We start from the raw sequence: 23,224 nt of genomic DNA on the forward strand, positions 1-23,224 counted from the left end.
CATTTACGAAGTGTCTTCTGTGGTCATACTGGAAATACGGATAAATAATGTCTGTACATATAAGTTATTTTTAGATAAGAAACAGTAGTTTTCATGAAGTGATCCTACAGTTTGCTTGCGGTGTTTTTGCCTCAGTTCTACTTACTCTGCAAACTTCTGCTGTTGCCTTCGTTGTTAGCGGAGATTGAGGTTGAAAGAAACTTGGCTTCACATTCACCTTTGGAAAATGTTCACCCTTTTTTAAACCACTTTCTCTTATGCTCCGTTGGCGTTACTTCCACTTCAACTGACTCTGTACAACTCCACAACAAAATCGGAACTGAAGTGAAGTTTTAGATTGTGACGTGAAGGGAGGAAAAAAACGCTAATGCAACGTAACAAAAAGTGATTTAAAAACAGACGACTAATTGCCAAGAGTGAATTTGAGACCAAGTTTCTTTGGACCACAACGTACGCTAACGACGAAGGAAAAAGTGGAAGTTAGAAGAAGTTAATAGAAACATGGGGCAAAAACGCCGCATGAAAATTGTACATAAACTTCATAAGGAAGTACTGCTTTTAATCTTTAAAGACCAAACAGTACAGACATAGCATGTGCCCATATTTCCAGAACTACCACAGAAGATGCTTTTTAAAGAAAAGTGAAATGTGTCTGTCGCAAAAATACTCTTTAATAGCAGTAAGCTTAACTAAAAAAAAGGTCACAATTGCCGCTGAAGATTGCTGTGTAAGCAAGTATATTACAACTACATTTATGTGATACATACGATTTATCTTTACAATATGAACCTCCACATGGGAATAAAATTACAGCAGTTGTGTCGAATATATATTATGATACATAGCCAATCCCGCTTTGCCCTACGGCAGTACATAGTTTTAATTATTTCAACTTAAATACTGTAACATACCTGATTGCAGCCAAAATGGTAAATGCGAAGATAAGTGACACCAGAGATATACTATACCCAGCTCTGGAAACGTCAGTTACAACAGGGAGGAATGTCTGTAAATAAAACGATGGTTATCGTTTTTCGCAAAAGAGTATTTTTTGCCACTAGTCACTAAAATTTCATCTCTAGTAATATGTTCAATTAACTGAGATTCATTACATTCTTCATAATATACACCAATACAAGACCTACGTAATGCAGTAGTAGACCGAAATATAATGCCTGCATTTTGGAACAGCACAGGAGGAATTATTGTTGAAAGAACAGTAGAGGGAACAGAAACAATAATATGGGAAACAAGCAATACACGATACGATTAGCAAATTCATACTTCTAGACAGGTTGAAGGTACGAATACTTCTACGGATAACTCCTCAAGTAAAGCCAATGCCTCTAGTTCAGTATGCATTACTTCATTGTCGTGTACATTGCTTGACGTGTTATAAACCTCAAGGCTTTATTCATTATCGGTCCACAGCTTCAGTGTAACATATACATAATGAAATCCTTTTAAAATCACCGTAGACTGTCAGCATACAGTGTTTTTAAAAAGTTTTCAACATTTAGAAGAAAAACATCTTCAAGACAACCACCCTGAGTTTTTGTGGAAAAGCATGTAAATAATATCGTTATATTTTGTTATGCGTAAAAGTACCTTTGACAATACGCGTTTCTCAGTCCCTGTTTGTTCATGTCTCATTCTTGTTAACCCTATTCAATGAGATAAAAGCACCTTTGAGCTGGTGCAAGTTGATGACCTTATCTATTGAGCATTGTCCAGTTCATAGTAGTTACAGCCACTAATCCGGTTAATATGTTCAGAGAACGTGGGATTAAATCTTACGATTTAAAGAGCATAATTCAGCAGCGATGCAAAAGGCAGTTCATGTTGTTGCCGACCATGCTGAAAGTGAATATTATCCTGCCCAGACTACAGCAATTAACGGCCAGCCGACGTTAATCTTAAGGAATGTCCTAATAGTTTTCATGTACAGAAAGTTAAGAACGAGGACTTTCAATAAATATCACTCCTAAAAAGCTGCAGCAGCGCCGAAGTGTATTTCCCATGTGCGAAAACTGGCAACGATGCAGTATCCACAGAGCTCGTCTTTTTATAAGCCACCTGAGAAACAACGTCTGTTGATAACAAATCACACTGTGTGGAATAATAACTTTTAAAGCAATAAAGAAAGGTGTCAGTCACTGACCTGCATGTGATGTGACCTTGCGATATAAGGCGAAGAGCAGTTTGTGTACTACTATCGCTTTCCCCATTTCCTATTTCAGTCGTAAATAGTTCATGGGAAAAGCGAGTTCCGTTAACCCTTCGTGTAGACTTCAATCTATCTGACTTTATCTTCTTTCTCTATTCGTCAGATATACACTATGTGATCAAAAGTATCCGGACACCCCAAGAAACATATGTTTTTCATGTTAGGTGCATTGTACTGCCACCTACAGCCAGGTACTCCATATTAGCAAACACAGTAGTCATTACACATCGTGAGAGAGCGGAATGGGCGCTCCGTGGAACTCACGGACTTAGAACGTGGTCAGATGACTGGGAGTCACTTGTTTCATAGGTCTGTACGCGAGATTTCCACACTCCTAAACATCCCTAGGTCCACTGTTACCGATGTGAAAGTGAAGTGCAAACGTGAAGGGATACGTACAGCACAAAAGCGTACAGGCCGACCTCGTCTGTTGACTGACAGAGACGGCCGACAGGTGAAAAGGGTCTTAATGTGTAATAGGCAGACATCTCTCCAGATCATCACACAGAAATTCCAAACTGCGTCAGGATCCACTGCAAGTACTATGACAGTTAGTCGGGAGGTGAGAAAACTTACTTCATGGTCGAGCGGTTGCTCATAAGCCACACATCACACCAGTAAATGCCAAACGACGCCTCGCTTTGTGTATGGAGCGTAAACACTGGACGGTTGAACAGTGGAAAAAATTGTGTGGAGTGACGAATCACGCTACACAGTGTGGCGATCCGATGGCGGGGGTTGGGTATGGCGAATGCCCGGTGAACGTCATTTGCCAGCATGAGTAGTACCAACAGTAAAATTCGGAGGCGATGGTGTTATGGTGTGTCCGTGTTTTTAATGGAGGGGGATTGCACCACTTTTTGTTTTGCGTGGCACAATCACAGCACTGGCCTACATTGATGTTTCAAGCACCTTCTTGCCTCCCACTGTTGAAGAGTAATTTGGGGATGGCGATTTCATCTTTCAACACGATCGAGCACCTATTCATAACGCACGGCCTGTGGCGGAGTGGTTGCGCAACAACATCCCTGTAATGGACTGGCCTGCACAGAGTCCTGACCTGAATCCTATTGAACACTTTTGGGATGTTTTGGAACGCCGAATTCGTGCCAGGTCTCAGCGACCGACATCGATACATCTTCTCAGCGCACCACTCTGTGAAGAATGGGCTGCCACTCCCCCATAAACCTTCCAGCACCTGATTGAACATATGCCTGCGAAAGAGGAAGCTGTCATCAGGGCTAAGGGTGGGCCAACACCATACTGAATTCCAGCATTACCGATGGAGGGCGCCAAAAACTTGTAAGTCATTTTCAGCCAGGTGTCCGGATACTTTTGATCACATAGTGTACGTAGGGGGAAACAGTATAATGGTGGACTCTTCGAGGAACGCACAGTCTCGTAGTGCAGAATGCGTCTCTTGCAACGTCTGGAGTTGATTGATAAGCTCTGTGATGCTTTAGTGCTTATTAAATGAACATGTAACGACAGACGCAGCTATTCTTTGGATCTTCTCCATTTCCTCTATCAAACCTATACGCCGTTGATGCCAAAATGACGAGTAATATTCAAGCATTGGTGGAACGAGAATTTTTTTAAGCTAGCCTTTGTTAATAGACTACATTTCCTCAGGATTGTTCCATTGAGTCTGCCTTTCCTGAAATTAATTTTATATGGTCGTTCCACTTTAAACAGCTCCGTATGCATACTTCTAGATATTTTATGGACGTTTCTGCTTCCAGTGGGTGCTCTGCAATCGAATAATCATATAATAGCTAGAAGATGGGTAGAACGTTGCAATATTTTGACCTGAGGACTCCTAAAACTTGGAAGTAAGAGAATGTGAAATTATTGTTATTATCAATGAAAGCGGATCTGTGTTTACTGATATGCTTCATTTTCCTGTATGTCTTGTAGATCCTATACTGTTGTCTTCTGAAACGCTAGAGGTATTTGTGAATAACTCTTTATAATCAAAAGTATTTCCTAATTTTAAAAACTAACACAAACGTGTCATGTTTCTTCACTAAAACGGCAAAGTAACTTCGACAACAGTGCTCGATGACAATAGTTAAGCTAGTTCAGCAAAACTTATTCTTAGAAGGAATATATAAATTAAGCATTACAGAGATATTGTGAATCTCTGCTCGCTATGTTCCTCCATAAGATCCATAGCGCTGCAGACAATGGCTCTCAGGTTGACACCCTATTCATTGACTTAAGGGAGAACGTGCCATCTATTGAAAAAAAAATGCAAGCTCACCGAATATCGGACCAGGCCTGGGGCAATACTGAAGACTTCCTAACAGACAGAACACAACACGTCGCTTCTAACGGAATAAAATCGACAGACGTTAAAATGATTTCCGCAGTAGCCCAAAGAAGTGTGATACTACCTTGTCTGTTTACAGTGTATATAAAACATCTAGATAAAAGAGTCGGGAGATAATAAAGGTTATTCTTAGATGATGCGGTTGTCTGTAAGAGATTAGCAACGCCAGAAGGCAGTATCCATTTGCAGAACGACCTACAGAGAATTGATGAGTGGTGCAAGCTCTCAAAGTATACCCTGAATGTAAATAAATGTAACATACTGCGCTTACAGAAGAAAAGAAGTCCATTACCGTACAACGGCAAATTGTTGGAAACAGCAGCAAGCGTAAAATATCTAGGAGTAGCTACCTATTGTGATCTTTAGTGGAATGACGAAATAAAGCAAACTGCAGGAAAAGTACATGTCAGGCTGAGATTCACAGGATGAATCTTAAGCAAATGTAATTCATCCACGAAAGAAGTGACTTACAAGGCGCTTGTTCAACTACGTTTAGCTATTAATTCTTCAATCTGTGACCCTTACCAGGTAGGAACGGTAGAAAAGATACAGGAGATCCAACGAAGAGCGGCGCGTTTCGTCACGGGATCGATTAGTCGAACGCTCAAAACTCTCCAGTACCATGCGCTACAGGAGAGGCGCTTTGAATCATGTGTAAGTAGGCTGTTTATGTTTTCTTTATGTAAGTAGGCTGTTTATGTTTTCTTATTGGCAACGTTACGTAGCGCTCTATATGAAAATCACTGGCTGTGCTGTGTGCAGTCTGTGGCTAGTTTGCATTGTTGTCTGCCATTGTAGTGTTGGGCAGCGGCAGCTGGATGTGAACAGCGCGTAGCGTTGCGCAGTTAGAGGTGAGCCGCCAGCAGTGGTGGATGTGAGGAGAGAGATGGCGGAGTTTTGAAATTACATATATTATGACTTTTGATGATATTAAGGTAAATACATTGTTTGTTCTCTATTAAAATCTTTCATTTGCTAACTATCCCTATCAGTAGTTAGTGCCTTCCGTAGTTTGAATCTTTTATTTAGCTGGCAGTAGTGGCGCTCGCTGTATTGCAGTAGTTCGAGTAAGGAAGATTTTTGGTGAGGTAAGTGATTTGTGAAACGTATAGGTTAATGTTAGTCAGGGCCATTCTTTTGTAGGGATTTTTGAAAGTCAGATTGCGTTGCGCTGAAAATATTGTGTCAGTTTAAGCACAGTTGTGAATAATTTTTCAAAGGGGACGTTTCACATGGAGATATTTATTATCGAAATTTCGAAAGAGTATTTCCCGGTGAGAGCCGGAAAACATATTATTTCCTCCCATATACATCTCGCGAAATGACTACGACGAGAAAATTCGAGAAATTAGAGGTAATGTAAAGCCATAGTGACAATCTTCCCATCACCTTTCTAGAGTGGAACAGGTAATGGGTGAACAGTTAGTAGTACCGGAAGTACCATCCGTCGCACACTGTGATGTGACTTGCGGAGTCCTGATATACATGTAGATACTGAAGGTATATGGTTTATCAGAAGTTTTGGTTTCCAGTGACGAGACAACGTTTCATGTGTCTGGAAAGGGGTATCGTCATAATGTGCATGTTTGGGGCACATAACATCCTCACGAGATTATAGAACACATTCATGATTCACGTAATATTAGCAGATCTGGCACCTACCTCCTAGTCAAAAGTTTATGGTCTATTTTTCTTTTCAGATATTACTGATTTCTTGTACCTGGACATGCTGCAGCAATGTCGTTTGGTAAAATTACAGCATGATAGTCCAACAAGTATTTTTTGAGACGTTCGTGATTACCTCTTTGGCGAACTGCCTCAGCGTTGAATTGGAAGTGCTTGTCATCAAGATTGCTCTTATATTCAGTGTCGCCTATGGTCACATGACTCTGCTCCGAGCGTTTTCTCCCTTTTAGCTTATGTCAAAGATCTTGCCTCCACTAACATTTAATAGGGAAGAATTGCAAATAAAGATAATTAATGCGATCGCTGCTATTGACGGTTACGTGTACTACAAGAAGAGTTTCTCTGGCGTTTTGTCTATTGAACACAGATCACTCAAATAAACTATAAATTTAGAAAGTCATAACCAGAAATGAAACATGTGTCGATAACAATAGCTGTAGGACCAGGCGCAGGACGTCCATAAAAGTTCAGTACCATCGCCTATAACAGACGCGAACCAACAAAGTCTGTACCTCTTTGTCATTAAAGCGCCTCCTGCTGGGATTGAACACAGTCAAATTGCATTATACATACTGTAATTAAAAGAGGGCTATGTTATTTCTTACACCCTATATCACAGTGTCTGCATTGTACTTCTTTGTTGAGACAGTTTCTAGCTGATTACGGGATCCTCTCAAACATCACCCACCCTTGTAATTGTTTCAGTTAATTTTTGGTTATTTCTGTTATATACGTTTCATTGCTTAATGTTTCACAGTCAAATACTAAAAAAGTACCATACTTCATCCCAGCCTAGAATACTTCGGTTAAATTTAGTTTTTAATTTGACCTATTATTTCTTCTCTAACTGATACTGTTTCTATAGAGTTACAGTATTTCTCCGTTACATGAATAGCTGCATATCAGAACTCATCTCATCAGTTAATTCCGGACACATAAAATTCTTAGGTGGTCGTCGTATATAATGTAAAAAGCAAACTTCTCCCACAAAATGACAAACAATGGAATGCGTCTTACCGCAAGTGAAGAATCATTGACACCACTCGTAAATGGTTCAGTTACTGTGGCATATGGGGAATCAAAGCACTCTGTATAGTTAGTCCACGTCATCCAGGTTCCATTCTCGTAACAAAGCTTGGATGCATTTCGCTGCAAAAGTAAATAATAACTTTATATTTTTTGGAAGAATGTTAATACTGTAAAACATACACTAAGTATTAGATGTAAATAACTGCTACTCAGTTATAAGTGCAATTGAATCATGAAACTAAGAATAATCTGTTAATGTATATTTCGTATGCTTCATAATAACAAACGGAAATGTGCAACAGTTCTGAATAAGTGTGAGTTTAAAACTAAGAGAAAAAAATGATAGTAAGAAAACAACAGATAAGAAGAACACAAATTAAATTTCAAAGAAATAAAATAGAAAACACAAAATCTTATCATTTAGCTCCTTTCATTACGTAAGAGGAGGCAGCTTGGAAGTCAGAAAAAAAGCTGCAACAGCAAACCGCTGTTTCAGTGAAAGAAGACTGTTAGTGAAAACAGCACTCAGAATAGAAAAAAATTGTTAAGATATGCGCTTGGGATATACTTTTCCATGGATGCGAAAGCTAGTTACTGCTGAGCAAAGATAGCACTTAGAACCCACAGTGTTGGAGAATGCTACGGAGAACAAACTGCATAGAAAGAAAATTCATTAAAATTGTTTTGAAAGAAATCAATCAACTAAGAATCCTCGCAGAAGAAGAAGACACAAAAATAACTTCAACAAATAAAAATGTAGCAAAAATTTGTGAAATAAAATCTATAAGAAGCCAAGAAAGAAAATAGAAGATGATGTGTGGAAAGTAACAAAATGTAAGTCAAGAATGAATTATATGGGCAGAAAAAGATAGAAAGCTGTCGTTACAAAAACATGGCCTTGATAGTTGATTGAATATAGTTATTAAAGGAGAACAGTAACGAAAAAATTCAAGAACGTAGTTTTAAGGTACAAGCCTACCTTGGGATCGAAGCCGAAAAAGTATTCCGGGCAGGACACAATCTGGTACTCTCCAGGATCTGTCTCTGGCCAGCAGAAAATTTGATCCCAAGTTGGCTTACACGTTGCTGAAACAAAAACGAGAAGCAGTCATAGAATGAACACCAGAATAGTTCACGTAATTTATTTAAATTTTAAGTTGATAATTCTGCATAGATTTCCGTATTTCTCTGTATCTCAAAGGTGAGTAAGCAATTTTGAACCTAGCCTCTTCGTGCCTACGGATTTACGGGTTTGTGCTATTTAAGCACATAACGTGCGTAAATAGAAAGACTTTCAAACTAACCACTAAATACTGTGACAGCGAAGTCTAACACGAAATCTCTTTAGATGGGCTCCAGACTGGAGGAACTGAAGTCCATCATACGCTAGAGTCATGTTCGTCTCATGGATTCACGGACGCTATAAGGTACTCAAATGGGACGTGTATATGCTTCTTATATATTCATACATGGGTATTCTTAGGCTTTTCAGGAAAAAATGTATCTCGTTTTGGTTAATCATTCTGTACAGCAGAGTCACTGCTATTACCTAAGAATAAAATCAATTACAGTGACTTACATTTCGGCCATGTTCCTTCCACGTACTTAATACGAAGTTGGTTGTCCCCCAGAGCTGAGTTGTCAGCACTAGATTTAACAGTCTCTTCCATCACTGAGCTTTCAAACATACCAAAAACAGTTTTTTTTTTAACATTAAAATTTTAGCAGATTACTGATCTACATCTACATCTACATGGATACTGTGCAAATCACATTTAAGTGCCTGGCAGAGGGTTCATCGAACCACCTTCACAGTTCTGTATTATTCCAATCTCGTATTGTGCGCGGAAAGAATGAACACCTGTATCTTTCCGTACGAGCTCTGATTTCCCTTATTATATCTCAGTTATCATTCCTCCCTAAGTAGGTCGGTGTCAACAAAATATTTTCGCATTCAGAGGAGTAAGTTGTTGATTGGAATTTCGTTGCAAAAAAAAAAGTCTTTCTCTTAATGATGTCCAGCCCAATTCCTTATCATTTCTGTGACACACTCTCCCATATTTCGCGATAATACAAAACGTGCTGCCTTACTTTGAACTTTTCTGATGTACTCCATCAGTCCTATCTGGTAAGGATCCCACACTGCTCAGCAGTATTCCAAAAGAGGACGGACAAGCGTAGTGTGGGCAGTCTCCTTAGTAGGTCTGTTACATTTTCTAGGTGTCCTGCCACTAAAACGCAGTCTTTGGTTAGCCTTTTCCACAACGTTTTCTATATTTTCCTTCCAATTTAAGTTGTTCGTTATTGTAATACCTAGGTATTTAGTCGAATTTACGGCTTTTAGATTAGACTGTTTTATCGTGTAACCGAAGTTTAACGAGGTCCTTTTAGCACTCATGTGGATGACCTCACACTTTTCATTATTTAGGGTCAACTGCCACTTTTCGCATCATTCAGATATCTTTTCTAATCCGTTTTGCAGTTTGTTTTGGTCTTCTGATGACTTTCTTAGTCGATAAACGACAGTGTCATGCGCAGACAACCAAAGACGGCTGCTCAGATTATCTCCAAAATCGTTTATATAGATCAGAAAGAGCAAAGGGCCTATAACACTACCTTGGGGAATGCCAGAAATCACTTCTGCTTTACTCAATGACTTTCTGTCAGTTACTACGTACTGTGACTCTCTGATAGGAAATCACAAACCCAGTCACATAACTGAGACGATATTCCATAAGCACGCAATTTCACTACGAGCCGCTTGTGTGGTACGGATTCAAAAGCCTTCAGGAAATCCAAAAATACGGAATCGATCTGAAATCCCTTGTCAATAGCACTCAACACTTCATGTGAATAAAGGGCTTATTATGTTTCACTGGATCGATTTTTTCTAAACACTTGTTGATCCGTTTTGAGATTTTTGGAAGGTAAATTAAAGTATGAACTAAATTACGACTTTAAAAATATAACAGTTGGTCAGTTTCTCCGTTGTTGGTGAAGATATTAGAAAATAGATTTTATAACTACCCGCAAGAACGGATACTAACCTGCCCGGATAGCTGAAAGCGAGGAAATAGCCGCTTCTGGGATAAGGGTGGGAGCGTCGGCTCCGGATCGAATCCACTTGGCGGATTAACGAGGAGAACCGGTGTGCCATTCAGTCTGGATGTGGTTTTTAGGCGGATTTCCACATCCCCATGGGTCAATACTGGTCTGGTACTCGTGGGCTGCTTCCGTTCATAAACATTAAGGAAACATTCTCGCACTACCACATGAGATCACACTAAGCGCATACAGATGTGGTGGATGTTCCGTGCCAGGGACAGGGGGGGGGGGAGGGGGGAGAGGGAGTGGTTGAGTCAGAAAAGGGTTTCAGCGACCCATTACCACCAATACTTTGCTAAATCCGAACTAACATGCCGGACACATGGAGACTGGAAAGAAGGCCAGAAAGAGGAAACGTGTGGAGGGGGTTATATACGTCGTCGTATTTTATTTATTTTGACAGTTATTTGTGTAATAGGTACACGTTTAGTAAAGGGGGAAGGTTATGTGGATATTAAGCTCGAGGTAGTTCTGGAGTCGAATGTGGATGGGTGATTGGCAGGAAGACACGAAACTAAACATTTGTGTAAGAGGGTGGAGTAACAGGAAAAGAGAATCTGATTGCATAAAAGAGAAAGGCTTCTGTTAAATCTTGAAGTCTGGATGAGAATACGTTCGGGCTGTGATGGAAGATACAGAAGATCCAGAGTTACTGTCGTAGCTTGAAGCAGAATTGGAAGACTTGCGGTCAAGAATGTCAGAAAGTGTAACATTCTTTCTGAATTTCTGAAATCATTAGTGAAAATTGAAACCAAATGACAAATCTAGTTGGTGTTAGGAATCTATGAGATTGAAGATATACCATGAGACTTTCGGAAAAGTATCATCAAGATACCAACAGCAAATGATAGAATCATCGCACAGTCTGTTCAGAGCTAAGGAACGTAGTGGTCCACAGAATTATATACAGAAGAATGGGAAGAAAATGAGGATCTGTTAACTGACGATCAGTTTAGATTTATGAAAAGGTAAATACACCAAAGAGACAGTTGTACCTTTGCTTGGTAACAGTAGCATAATTTTAGAAAATGAAGACAACCTTCTTTTGGATTTCGCGACCTGGGAAAAGCATTTGACAAAATGGAATAATCCATGATATTAGAAATTCTCAGAAAAATACAGTATAAGCCGTAGGGAAACATAGCTAATACAGGGTTTCTATATAGGCAGACCTGAGGATATTCTTGTGTTGTCGAAACTAACCAAGCCCTAAAATATGTGGCACTGAGAACAAAAAAAAAAAAAGAAATATATATTAATTTTTAAAAAAAATATCATGTGGTGCATTATCTCTTGACGGGTGTTTCGACTGTACTGATCCTCGCTTCTCTTCGCGGGTAAAATGTGGGCTCTCCTTATGCTTTCCACTACCACCTGACTGTTTCTTCTGGCGAACACAGCGCAGGTGATCTTCGAAAACTTGTTTCATGTTTCACGCAAATTCGACGCGGCAATAAACCTGAGAATATTTTATATAAGAATGTTGTCGCAAGAAAATTCGTCCTGACGATAACTCCTGTTTAATTACTCAAGTAACTTGATAGCCGAATTGGAGATAGCCCGTGAACCCTTTCTTTCGGCTTTATGAGACTAATACTGTTTCATGAGATCCGTAACGATCACTTGTGACTGACACCGTTTGAGAGAAAAAAAGGCCTTTCAGTAGGAAACAGAGGAAGTGACAACCAGAGTAATAATTTTTGTAACGTTACCTGAAGAGTTAGATGCAAACGTATTTGTGAAATTCCTGCACTCATCCTCCTTCCTCTTCAAGGTCCTCCTGTGCTCTTCCATTACATCCTGAAACAGAAATATCTGTCTCATTACACATCATTCAGTGTGTCGCATTTCAGCTGATGAAAACAGTGACATAGAATTAATCTCAGTGCTATCTACTGCAGAAGCTATAAAGCACAGTACATTTGAAAATATGAAAATGATAATAACTTAGCATCCTAAGATTCACATGAGAGATATTTCGTAGCACTAGAACAATTGGAATGAAAGAGTTAAGAGAAACGGTGTTGCACATGATTGACGATAACTACATTGCCTATTTTAAAGCGAAAACTTAAGAATATCAGTAAAATGTAAATAAATATGAATGTTGATTAACGTACTTCCCAATGTCACGGGCCTTTTTTTAGATTTTAGAGTTGCTGAGCAACAGTCATAAAACAATTTATAAATTAACACACCGCAATAATAATTTTATTATAATTAAGAAATATGTTTAATTTATGGCCAATTTTAAGCTTGATGTCTTGCAATATATGTTAATGACATAAACTCAATCAGTTGAAAATGGCATAAAAGGCCGAAACCTAGGTCGCAATTAAATAAACAAGAATACAGTCAAATGGCAGTGTGTTCATTTAAAAATAAAATTTGAAGTTATAATGTCAATTACGGAAGTGTGGTGCCAGAAAGAACACGAGTTATGGTTAGCTCAGCACAGGGCTACAAAACACAAAATCACGCAGAGGTAATGCGAGAGTAAACCAAATAATGAACGAAGAAATAAGAAGGCAGGTAAGCTACTATACAGCATAGTGATCGCATTATAGTTGCAAAAATAGACACGAAATCAGCACCTAGTACCGTAGAAGAAGCCTACCAACTCCACAAGTGATGAAGAGATTAAAAGAAGGTATGACGAGATAAAAGAAATTATTCATAAAGTTAAGAGAGGCGATAATTAGTTGTGATTGGAGTGGATATACGTCTCAGGAAAAGGGAAAGAAGATAAATAATAGGACAACATTGACCTGGGGTTGAGGCGGAGGGGGTGGGTGGGGGAGTGAAGAAAGGGATTTTGCACATACAGTTTTTTAATCGTTACATAAACTTGGTTTAACAGTCATAAAAAATGATGTGTGCGTGGAAGAGACCTGGAGACAGCGAGACATTTCATATGGACTATTTAATGGTAAGACAGTAATTTCGAAATCAGATTGTAGACTGAAAAACATTTCAGGAAGACAAATTATGCGCATTAATTTTCCTGTACGAAAATTAATGAACTGCTATTTGATGGTGTTTCAGCCCTTATCAATCCTAGTTCTCTGTTCGACATCAATGGCTACAGTCCTCTATAAGCTGCGCTGTATCACGTAAACTGACCATCAACTATTGACAGAAACTACACATCTGTTCCTAAAATGATTCACTTGTATCTCCAGATCAAAGAGACATTTAATTTCTGTAGTACGTTTTCACCAGGCAACACCTTTTTTTTATCTTATTTGAAAAATGACGATTCTTATTGAATTTTCCCAGAATTGTCCACTCTAATGGGTAGCATATTTTCACCAGATTAAAAAAATATTATTAAATCTTTCGCTTCGGCTTTTGTTTAGGAGAAGTTTGAAAACAAATACTGTTCCCTCTTGTCCAGTCAGCTCCGTGATACATTATTATCTATAAAAATGCTCGGTAACCGGCGATTACAATTGTAGTGTAACAGCCCAGATTTGGGTTAAAATTTGGCATGCTTTTTGTATTAAACTGTAACAAAAGAAATCGATATTTGTGATATAGATTATTTAGTGTTAATGTCTCTGACTAACTGTTACAAGAAAACGAATTGGTAAGTTATTGATTGGCGACTCCATGGAGTGTCCTGTGCACCACGACCAGATAATGGATATACTTGGAAGGAGAGACAGCATTGGTCGTATTTTTTTTTTTTTTTACTAACCGCAAAATCGATTTTTCGGTCACTTAGTGACCATCCTCAGTGCTATAATATACAATTTAAATTGGTAGGCACTGGTGTCAACAAGCATAGAGCTTGTTGACACCAGTGCCTACCAATTTAAATTGTATATTACAGCACTGAGAATGGTCACTAGCTTGTTGACACCAGTGCCTACCAATTTAAATTGTATATTACAGCACTGAGGATGGTCACTAAGTGACCGAAAATCGATTTTGCGGTTAATAAAACAAAAAAATACGACCAATGCTGTCTCTCCTTGCAAGAATTGGTAAGTGTCATTTAAAGAATATGTTAATGAGTGTCTGCAATAGTTACAGCGACTGTAATATTCAGAGGTTCTTAGGATATGTATTCCAAGTCTGACAAAGATAGTAACAAAGTCAGGGATCCGCTATATGTTTTCAACCAGAGGTTATGTGGAGGATCTTGTCGCAGAGTGGTGCGGAAATAATGAAAAGAGAACAGTCGCAGGCAGGATACCGTAGTTGCAGACGTAGCTGTGTCAGGTCTGGCGGTGCAATTATTTTTTTAGTGATAAAACTGCGCTTATTCGAATGAAAGTTGATTTGGCAGCGAAATTTGTTTAGTAAAGTCGTCTCCGAAAATTGCGGCCATTGGGAAGCAGGATTATCCATCGTTAACCTATGATGGAGTTTGGAGACAACGCTACATCAGGGATAAAGGATACCGCAAACAACGTGGTGATAATAAATTAATTCCATCTCAATGGAGACTTGAAAAGCCCAGCCACTGATCATTAGGCAATCTTCACCTACAGCACCACCACAGCTGCCATAAAAAAAGGCATGAACATTTATTAAATCTAAACTGATACAACTGTACTCAATATTACATTCCAAACTTCATACGCCATGGATGGAAATGGTTATTTAAAAATTCTCTCTTAATTCATTATCTGAAAGTCGAAAACCAAATACTTTTCCTTTTCACTGTTTTATTCGATAATATGTAAATCTATACTGCCAAGAGGTCGTATAAAATTTTCGAAATCAAAACAATGGAAGATAATCACAGCTGCAACGAAGGTTAATAATGGAGATAGGAAAGACAGCTTCAAACCTATTTGTATTTGTCTTAAATTCACTGCTCACATTTCTAACTTATTTGCTGACATTGATCTTGAAACTAATTTCACATACTTTGAAGTAATTTAATTTTCATTAATACGCAAGTGCGAAATTTAAAGTTAGAAGCCACTGAGCTACGTTCACAGCTTGCACGTAGAACATTGACTTTAATTATTACAAAGTAAATTCACAACAGTAATAGCAAAAAAGCTTCTGAAAGAATGAAGTTTAAATGCTCTTGCTGTGATGGTGACTGTAAATCCTCGTAGAAGTAGCACCTTTTGCTGAGGGATAGTCGTACAGTAAGATTATACCTGTCTACAGTGCATTCGTTACTGTGATTATGATTAGACTACAAGGTAGGTAACAATATGATTATTCAGTGCAACATCCTTAATTGTGTTCTGGGATTGTTGCAAGTCAATCTGAGTTATCCTTATTGTGCGTTGGAGAGAGGCCAAATATGAAATTAGCTGCCTGAAACTTAACAATATATACTATTGGGTTACACATGGTCAGCAAGTAATTAAATATCCTTAAAGTCATCAACACAGTAACAGTTATAAAGTGCATATTAAATGCCAGTGCCCACTTGGACGACAAAAGGCTTCAGTCTACCGGTAAGAAACTATTCACCGCGTTAGACGATATTTTGTGAATACTTGAGGCAGTGGTCGTCTTGCGCGCAGCTCTGCCGTCAGAAATGGAGCCAAGACCGGCTGTTCTTTTGTTGCACCATAGTCGCTCAAACACTGGCTTTCCAACAACTTAGCATTCTATTTAGTACCATATTATATATTTCTCAACGCAAACACAGCTATTATTTAGTTTATAATTGCTACTGTCGGAATCAAAAAGAAATAATTTCTCTACTAAGAAAACTCTGAGAAGTTCGATTACGCGCGATTCGTGTATCTTAAAAATTTCGATGAATTAGGCACATATGTATTACGCATGTCTGACTGCAAGAAGTAGTATTTCTGTTTACATATTTCATTAACTCATTTACCAAAATGACTACTTGAGCTGTAAAATTTTGTACACTGATGTTATCACCGTGATAATAAACTCCATTTAGATCTTTCATTGCGAAATATGAGGACGTCCTTGAGCAGCAGAGGGTACCACAAGCAATGACTAAAATTCACGAGATACATGTTGACAGTGTGTGCTCTTATGCGTCTCCCACTGGGATTTTCTTTTTTTTCCAGTACATTTTATAACAAAATCATGTGTGGGTATAGGGCGAGTCGAAAGGGAATCTGTTTTCGTCCTCAGGTGTACTGATGACCTGGCCATCTGGTGGCTTGGTGGATATGGGGGAGTGGGATGTTTATATAGCTGCCACTGCCTGCCCGGCCCTGTGTTTCATCCTCTGGCTGCTCCATCGGTTCGTAGTGAATGATAAGTTACTGCAGTTGGACATCTAGTTAGAAAGTAAGGTTCAAAATGGTTCAAATGGCTCTGAGCACCATGGGACTTAACATCTGAGGTCATCAGTCCCCTAGAACTTAGAACTACTTAAACCTAACTAACCTAAGGACATCTTTTGGGGTACACTGAGCCCAGTTATGCCAATTGAGGAGCTACTCGAGCGAACAGTAGCGGCTCCGGTCAAAGGAAACCATCATAACTACCGGGAGAGCGGTGTGCTGACCACACGCCCCTCCTATCCGCATCCTCAGCTGAGGATGACACGGCGGTCGGATGGTCCCGATGGGCCACTTGTGGCCCTAAGACGGAGAGAAAACCTAAGGACATCACACACATCCATGCCCGAGACAGGATTCGAACCTGCGACCATAGCGGTCACACGGTTCCAGACTGAAGTGCCTAGAACCGCTCGGCCACAACGGCCGGCTGAAGAGTAAGAAATGTGGAGCTGTGGAGCACAGCGTGCACCACACGAAAACTTGCATGTACACTGATGTGGACCACATATAGAAGGAACTGCTACAGTACAGTACATACAGAAGGTAACTGAAAGAAATACGGAGTGATATCGACAGAAAGGACATTTTTATACAAAGACCGTAATTACAGCGAGATCAAAGCGATTCATGATGGTACCCTGTGGATAGCGAAAGGTAAAACAGTAATCTGAAAACAATGTTTGATCATCAAGGACGGCAGTTCACGCCCTGCAACATGGTCCCATGCGGACCACGAGGTTAGTAAGGAGTTCCTGTGGTAGAGCGTTCCACTCCCCTAACAGTGTGGTTAGCAACTTCTGAATGGTCGTTGGTGTATGTTTCCGTGTTGCAATACACCTCCCCAACCCATTCCACACGTACTCGGTGGGACTGAAATCTGGGGAACGGGCAGGACTGTCCATGATCTCGATCGAAGAGGTCATTCATCTGCACTGTCAGATGTGGTCGCGCTTTGTCATCCACAGTGCACTCATGTATCAACCGGAAGACGCACATGGGCAAGGAAAACAGAGTCACAGTAATGCCGACTGGCGAGTGCACAAAGTTGAAAGGTTTGGAGGTCAGTACGTCCATGCAACTTTGTTCCTTCCCACATCTGGACCACCAAAAATATCATGTTGGACAATGCCGGACATACCGTCATATCAGGAGTGGTGAGAACACTTAATGCACCCAGGAACTGTCTAAAATGATCGTTTTGGTGGTCTAGGTTCAAATCGAAATCAAATCGCTCTGAGCACTATGGGACTTAACTACTAAGGTCATCAGTCCCCTAGAACTTAGAACTACTTAAACCTAACTAACCTAAGGACATCACACACATCCATGCCCGAGGCACGATTCGAACCTGCGACCGTAGCGGTCGCGCGGTTCCAGACTGTAGCGCCTAGATCCGCTCGGCCACTCCGGTCGGCGGTGGTCTAGGTATTATGGCGTTGAGAACCTCTCCATTCGAATGATGTTAAGAAGTATTGTACATAGTTCTTGCAGAGAAAATTAATAACAAATAAGGTTGCATTATAATAAACGTTGATTACTTTTTGGAAGTATTTTATTTACAAAAACAGAGGTAGTGATGGTGTTACGGCTCGCGTTGGTGCCATTGCTAGCTTGGCATCGTTTAGCTGGTGTAGCTATGGTTGTCGTCGTCTTCTTGTGTTCATTGGCGCCACTCAGTTTGCAAGCGTTGTCTGTCCGCTAGTGGCAGAAGCGGCTGTTATCGATATCTCGTAACGGTCGTTCTATCTTTGGGGCGACGTTGCGGTGTTTCCGTGTGGTGTGAGTTGGCAGTTCGTTTGGGGACGGACGAGCAGCCAGGTCCGCACAGCGCGGGAATACGCCTGGACCACTGGCTGCACGCATGCACTGCCGGATGGAAGGGATGTAGTTGCGAAGGGTACAACCTCGTTGTCAACCAGACCCAGGAAGTTTAAGTTGAGTGGACCTTAATTCAAGTAGTGAAACCACCACCAATGTGAGATCTCGCCATTTGCTTGCGTGGTGCTGCTCGCAATGTCGCCGAGACGAAGAGCAGCGAGAGGAGCGTTTGGGGAAGGGGAACCTACTTACTCTTCCTCCACTTATTATTATTAATTGTTGCATTCTACAGGGCTATTACAAATGATTTAAGCGATTTCATAAATTCACTGTAGCTCCATTCATTGACATATGGTCACGGCACACTACAGATACGTAGAAAAACTCAAAGTTTTGTTCGGCTGAAGGCGCAGTTCAGGTTTCTGCAGTCAGAGCGCTCGAGAGCGCAGTGAGACAAAATGCCGACAGGAGCCGAGAAAGCGTAAGTCGTGCTTGAAATGCACTCACATCAGTCAGTCATAACAGTGAAACGACACTTCAGGACGAAGTTCAACAAATATCCACCAACTGCTAACTCCATTCGGCGACGGTATGCGCAGTTTAAAGCTTCTGGATGACTCTGTAAGGGGAAATCAACGGGTCGGCCTGCAGTGAGCGAAGAAACGGTTGAACGCGTGCGGGCAAGTTTCACGCGTAGCCCGCGGAAAATTGGCTCATGCCACAACTGGAGACCGACAGCGCCGACTTCATCTTTCAACAGGATGGTGCCCCACCGCACTTCCATTATAATGTTCGGCATTTCTTAAACAGGAGATTGGAAAACCGATGGATCGGTCGTGGTGGAGATCATGATCAGGAATTCATGTCATGGCCTCCACGCTCTCTCGACTTAACCCCATGCGATTTCTTTCTGTGGGGTTATGTGAAAGATTCGGTGTTTAAACCTCCTCTACCAAGAAACGTGCCAGAACTGCGAGCTCGCATCAACGATGCTTTCGAACTCATTGATGTGGACATGATGCGCCGAGTGTGGGAGGAACTTGATTATCGGCTTGATGTCTGCCGAATCACTAAAGGGGCACATATCGAACATTTGTGAATGCCTGAAAAAACTTTTTGAGTTTTTGTACGTGTGTGCAAACCATTTTGAAAATATCTCAAATAATAAAGTTATTGTAGAGCTGTGAAATCGCTTCAAACATTTATAATAACCCTGTATATGTTATTATTTGTGAAGTTCAACCAGTGGTATTTTTCTTGCCTAGTGGCCGCTAACGCCCCAGTTACCCGCCCTGGTGCTTAGTGTATGTTACAGCAGTGTACTTTTCCTCGCCTTGCCGCCGCTGTTCGGTAAGGTGCGCAGTTGACAGTTTCCTTTATTTGTGGGGCGGGTGGTGTGTTTTCTTTATTTTTCTACTCTGGTGGTAGTGGTTCCTTTCTGCTTCCGGATGCTCTAAACACTGGAGTGCTGACCGCCGGTTCCTGCTTGGGTGTATTATTCCGTCGTTGCATTAGTCATCGGACGTAACGTGCATTCCGCAAATGATTATTGGTCATGCGTTTCAAAATCCACTGGTGTGAGTTACTATCTCGTGAAGTGAATGCATCTCTTGGCTGCCTGTTTCATCGCTTGGAAGTTTTGAGGGACTTTCCCAGGTCGATCATTGGAGCAACGTCTGCACCCCCCTCCCCCCTCCCTCTCCTTTGTTTGGTTAGATCAGATTTGATAATTTTTTTTACATTAATAACTGTAATTGCAAGTGGAAGAAGTTAACTGGTTCTTATAAGATTGCTATTCATGCCTTCAGCCGTGAAACAGTTTTTAAATTATTTCTATTGGGGCCTTCAGCCGAGAAACAGTTGAATTTGTTGTCATTAAGGCCTTCAACCGTGGGTGTTACTTGCCTTAAAATTTTAATTAGGCAATTGTATTCTAGCAGTGACATTTTGATGTGTGTTCTTTTGAAAATATCTTAATAACTGTAATTGCAGCTTGAAGTAGTTTAACTGGTTCTTAAGATTGCTATTCAGGCCTTCAGCCGTGAAACAGTTTTAAATTATCACTATTGGAGCCTCCAGCCGAGAAATAGTTTTGAATTTTTTGTCATTAAGGCCTTCAGCCGTGGAACACTTCTTAATTTATTGTCACGTTTTAGTTGTTGTTGTTTCCAAATAAAGTGTACGTGATTGAAAAAATAAACTAATCAACAGCAATTGATTACGGCATTTACAAAAACACAGGTAGCGATGGTGTGGCTAATAGTAGGGAGTAAAGTAAATATGCGGACGCTGATACGAACGGGTCCTTGTATGTCGATCCCAGCATGTGCCGCAATGGTAGCAAATGGGAATGAAGATGTGGGGTTGGGGTGCTGTTCTATCCAAAAGTTATTCAGTAAATGAGATGTCGACTAGAAAGAGGCGAGAGGGAGCTCAGGAGTCTGGGAGAATCGAGAGTGTGGAAATGGAGGAAGGGACAGAGATGTTGGCTTAGGTTAGGTGACATTCTCTGTCATTAGAGAGAACTGTGGTATCTCGCTGTTCCAGATTATATGTTTATAGACACAACTTCTTAACAAGTGCATGATATCAGGCTAAGTTCCGTAAAATTAGTTCAGTATACAAGTTGGCTACGTCATTCTGCTGCCGGTCATGTACAATAAGTCAATAGACGATGACTATAAACACTTTTGTCTCGTCATTAACCAACCTATATTCCCACTTTTCAAGTACCTTAGAGATAGCCATCAGTCTCTAATAGTTCGATATATTTTAAAATGAAACTTAAGTCTTCGCGAGGGCATAAGGTAGCGTTGTGTGTTTCCACATATCACCCCATTTCGTTAACGGAACCGTTTTCCGCTCATTTTCCAACTTGTTGATAGGAATCCTCGAGACGCCTCCTGCTTCCCAGCTCCATCCAATCTACTCAGAAGATGCATAACACTGGCACATGAAACTTTCACATTTAGGTGTCTCAATAAATACAATTACATGCAGCAGTCGCTAACCAGTCTATTCTGCCCTGCCTCTGTCCTTTCGAATCTTGCCAGTCCAATCATGTGACAACGTCTCTCGTAATTCCTGAGTGATTAGACGATTTTATCAAGGCGCCTCGAAACCTTTAGAGACTCTTCTCCCCTTGGTCAACTGGGCTTAACTTGCTTTTCATTCAGTGACATTCTACATCTACATCTACATCTATACTCCGCGAGCCACCTTACGGTGTGTGGCGGAGGGTACTTATTGTACCACTATCTGATCGCCCCTTCCCTGTTCCATTCACGAATTGTGCGTGGGAAGAACGACTGCTTGTAAGTCTCCGTATTTGCTCTAATTTCTCGGATCTTTTCGTTGTGATCATTACGCGAGATATATGTGGGCGGTAGTAATATGTTGCCCATCTCTTCCCGGAATGTGCTCTCTCGTAATTTCGATAATAAACCTCTCCGTATTGCGTAACGCCTTTCTTGAAGTGTCCGCCACTGGAGCTTGTTCAGCATCTCCGTAACGCTCTCGCGCTGACTAAATGTCCCCATGACGAATCGCGCTGCTTTTCGCTGGATCATGTCTATCTCTTCTATTAATCCAACCTGGTAAGGGTCCCATACTGATGAGCAATACTCAAGAATTGGACGAACAAGCGTTTTGTAAGCTACTTCTTTCGTCGATGAGTCACATTTTCTTAGAATTCTTCCTATGAATCTCAACCTGGCGCCTGCTTTTCCCACTATTTGTTTTATGTGATCATTCCACTTCAGATCGCTCCGGATAGTAACTCCTAAGTATTTTACGGTCGTTACCGCTTCCAATGATTTATCACCTATGGCATAATCGTACTGGAATGGATTTCTGCCCCTATGTATGCGCATTATATTACATTTATCTACGTTTAGGGAAAGCTGCCAGCTGTCGCACCATGCATTAATCCTCTGCAGGTCTTCCTGGAGTACGTACGAGTCTTCTGATGTTGCTACTTTCTTGTAGACAACCGTGGCATCTGCAAATAGCCTCACGGAGCTACCGATGTTGTCAACTAAGTCATTTATGTATATTGTAAACAATAAAGGTCCTATCACGCTTCCTTGCGGTACTCCCGAAATTACCTCTACATCTGCAAATTTTGAACCGTTAAGAATGACATGTTGTGTTCTTTCTTCTAGGAAATCCTGAATCCAATCACAAACCTGGTCCGATATTCCGTAAGCTCGTATTTTTTTCACTAAACGTAAGTGCGGAACCGTATCAAATGCCTTCCTGAAGTCCAGGAATACGGCATCAATCTGCTCGCCAGTGTCTACGGCACTGTGAATTTCTTGGGCAAATAGGGCGAGCTGAGTTTCACATGATCTCTGTTTGCGGAATCCATGTTGGTTATGATGAAGGAGATTTGTATTATCTAAGAACGTCATAATACGAGAACACAAAACATGTTCCATTATTCTACAACAGATTGACGTAAGCGAAATAGGCCTATAATTATTCGCATCTGATTTATGACCCTTCTTGAAAATGGGAACGACCTGCGCTTTCTTCCAGTCGCTAGGTACTTTACGTTCTTCCAGCGATCTACGATAAATTGCTGATAGAAAGGGGGCAAGTTCTTTAGCATAATCACTGTAGAATCTTAAGGGCATCTCGTCTGGTCCGGATGCTTTTCCGCTACTAAGTGATAGCAGTTGTTTTTCAATTCCGATATCGTTTATTTCAATATTTTCCATTTTGGCGTCCGTGTGACGGCTGAAGTCAGGGACCGTGTTACGATTTTCCGCAGTGAAACAGTTT

General features: G+C 40.6%; 1 protein-coding gene across 6 annotated transcripts in view; it reads right to left on the reverse strand.

Moving 5' to 3' along the window:
- The window catches only part of LOC126091870 (parathyroid hormone/parathyroid hormone-related peptide receptor-like), a 509,713-nt gene that overhangs the window by 53,169 nt on the left and 433,320 nt on the right, over positions 1 to 23,224 (reverse strand). For all 6 annotated transcript variants that reach the window (XM_049907163.1, XM_049907181.1, XM_049907197.1 and 3 more), the window contains 4 exons: positions 12,092 to 12,179; positions 8,254 to 8,360; positions 7,263 to 7,394; positions 912 to 1,006 (listed from right to left, as the gene is read on the reverse strand). In XM_049907163.1, the coding sequence (XP_049763120.1) occupies positions 912 to 1,006; positions 7,263 to 7,394; positions 8,254 to 8,360; positions 12,092 to 12,173 (416 nt within the window). In that variant the 5' untranslated portion in view covers positions 12,174 to 12,179. The remainder of the gene's footprint in view (positions 1 to 911; positions 1,007 to 7,262; positions 7,395 to 8,253; positions 8,361 to 12,091; positions 12,180 to 23,224) is intronic.

Source organism: Schistocerca cancellata, chromosome 1, assembly GCF_023864275.1.
Source record: "Schistocerca cancellata isolate TAMUIC-IGC-003103 chromosome 1, iqSchCanc2.1, whole genome shotgun sequence".
NCBI classification, from domain to species: Eukaryota; Metazoa; Arthropoda; class Insecta; order Orthoptera; family Acrididae; genus Schistocerca; species Schistocerca cancellata.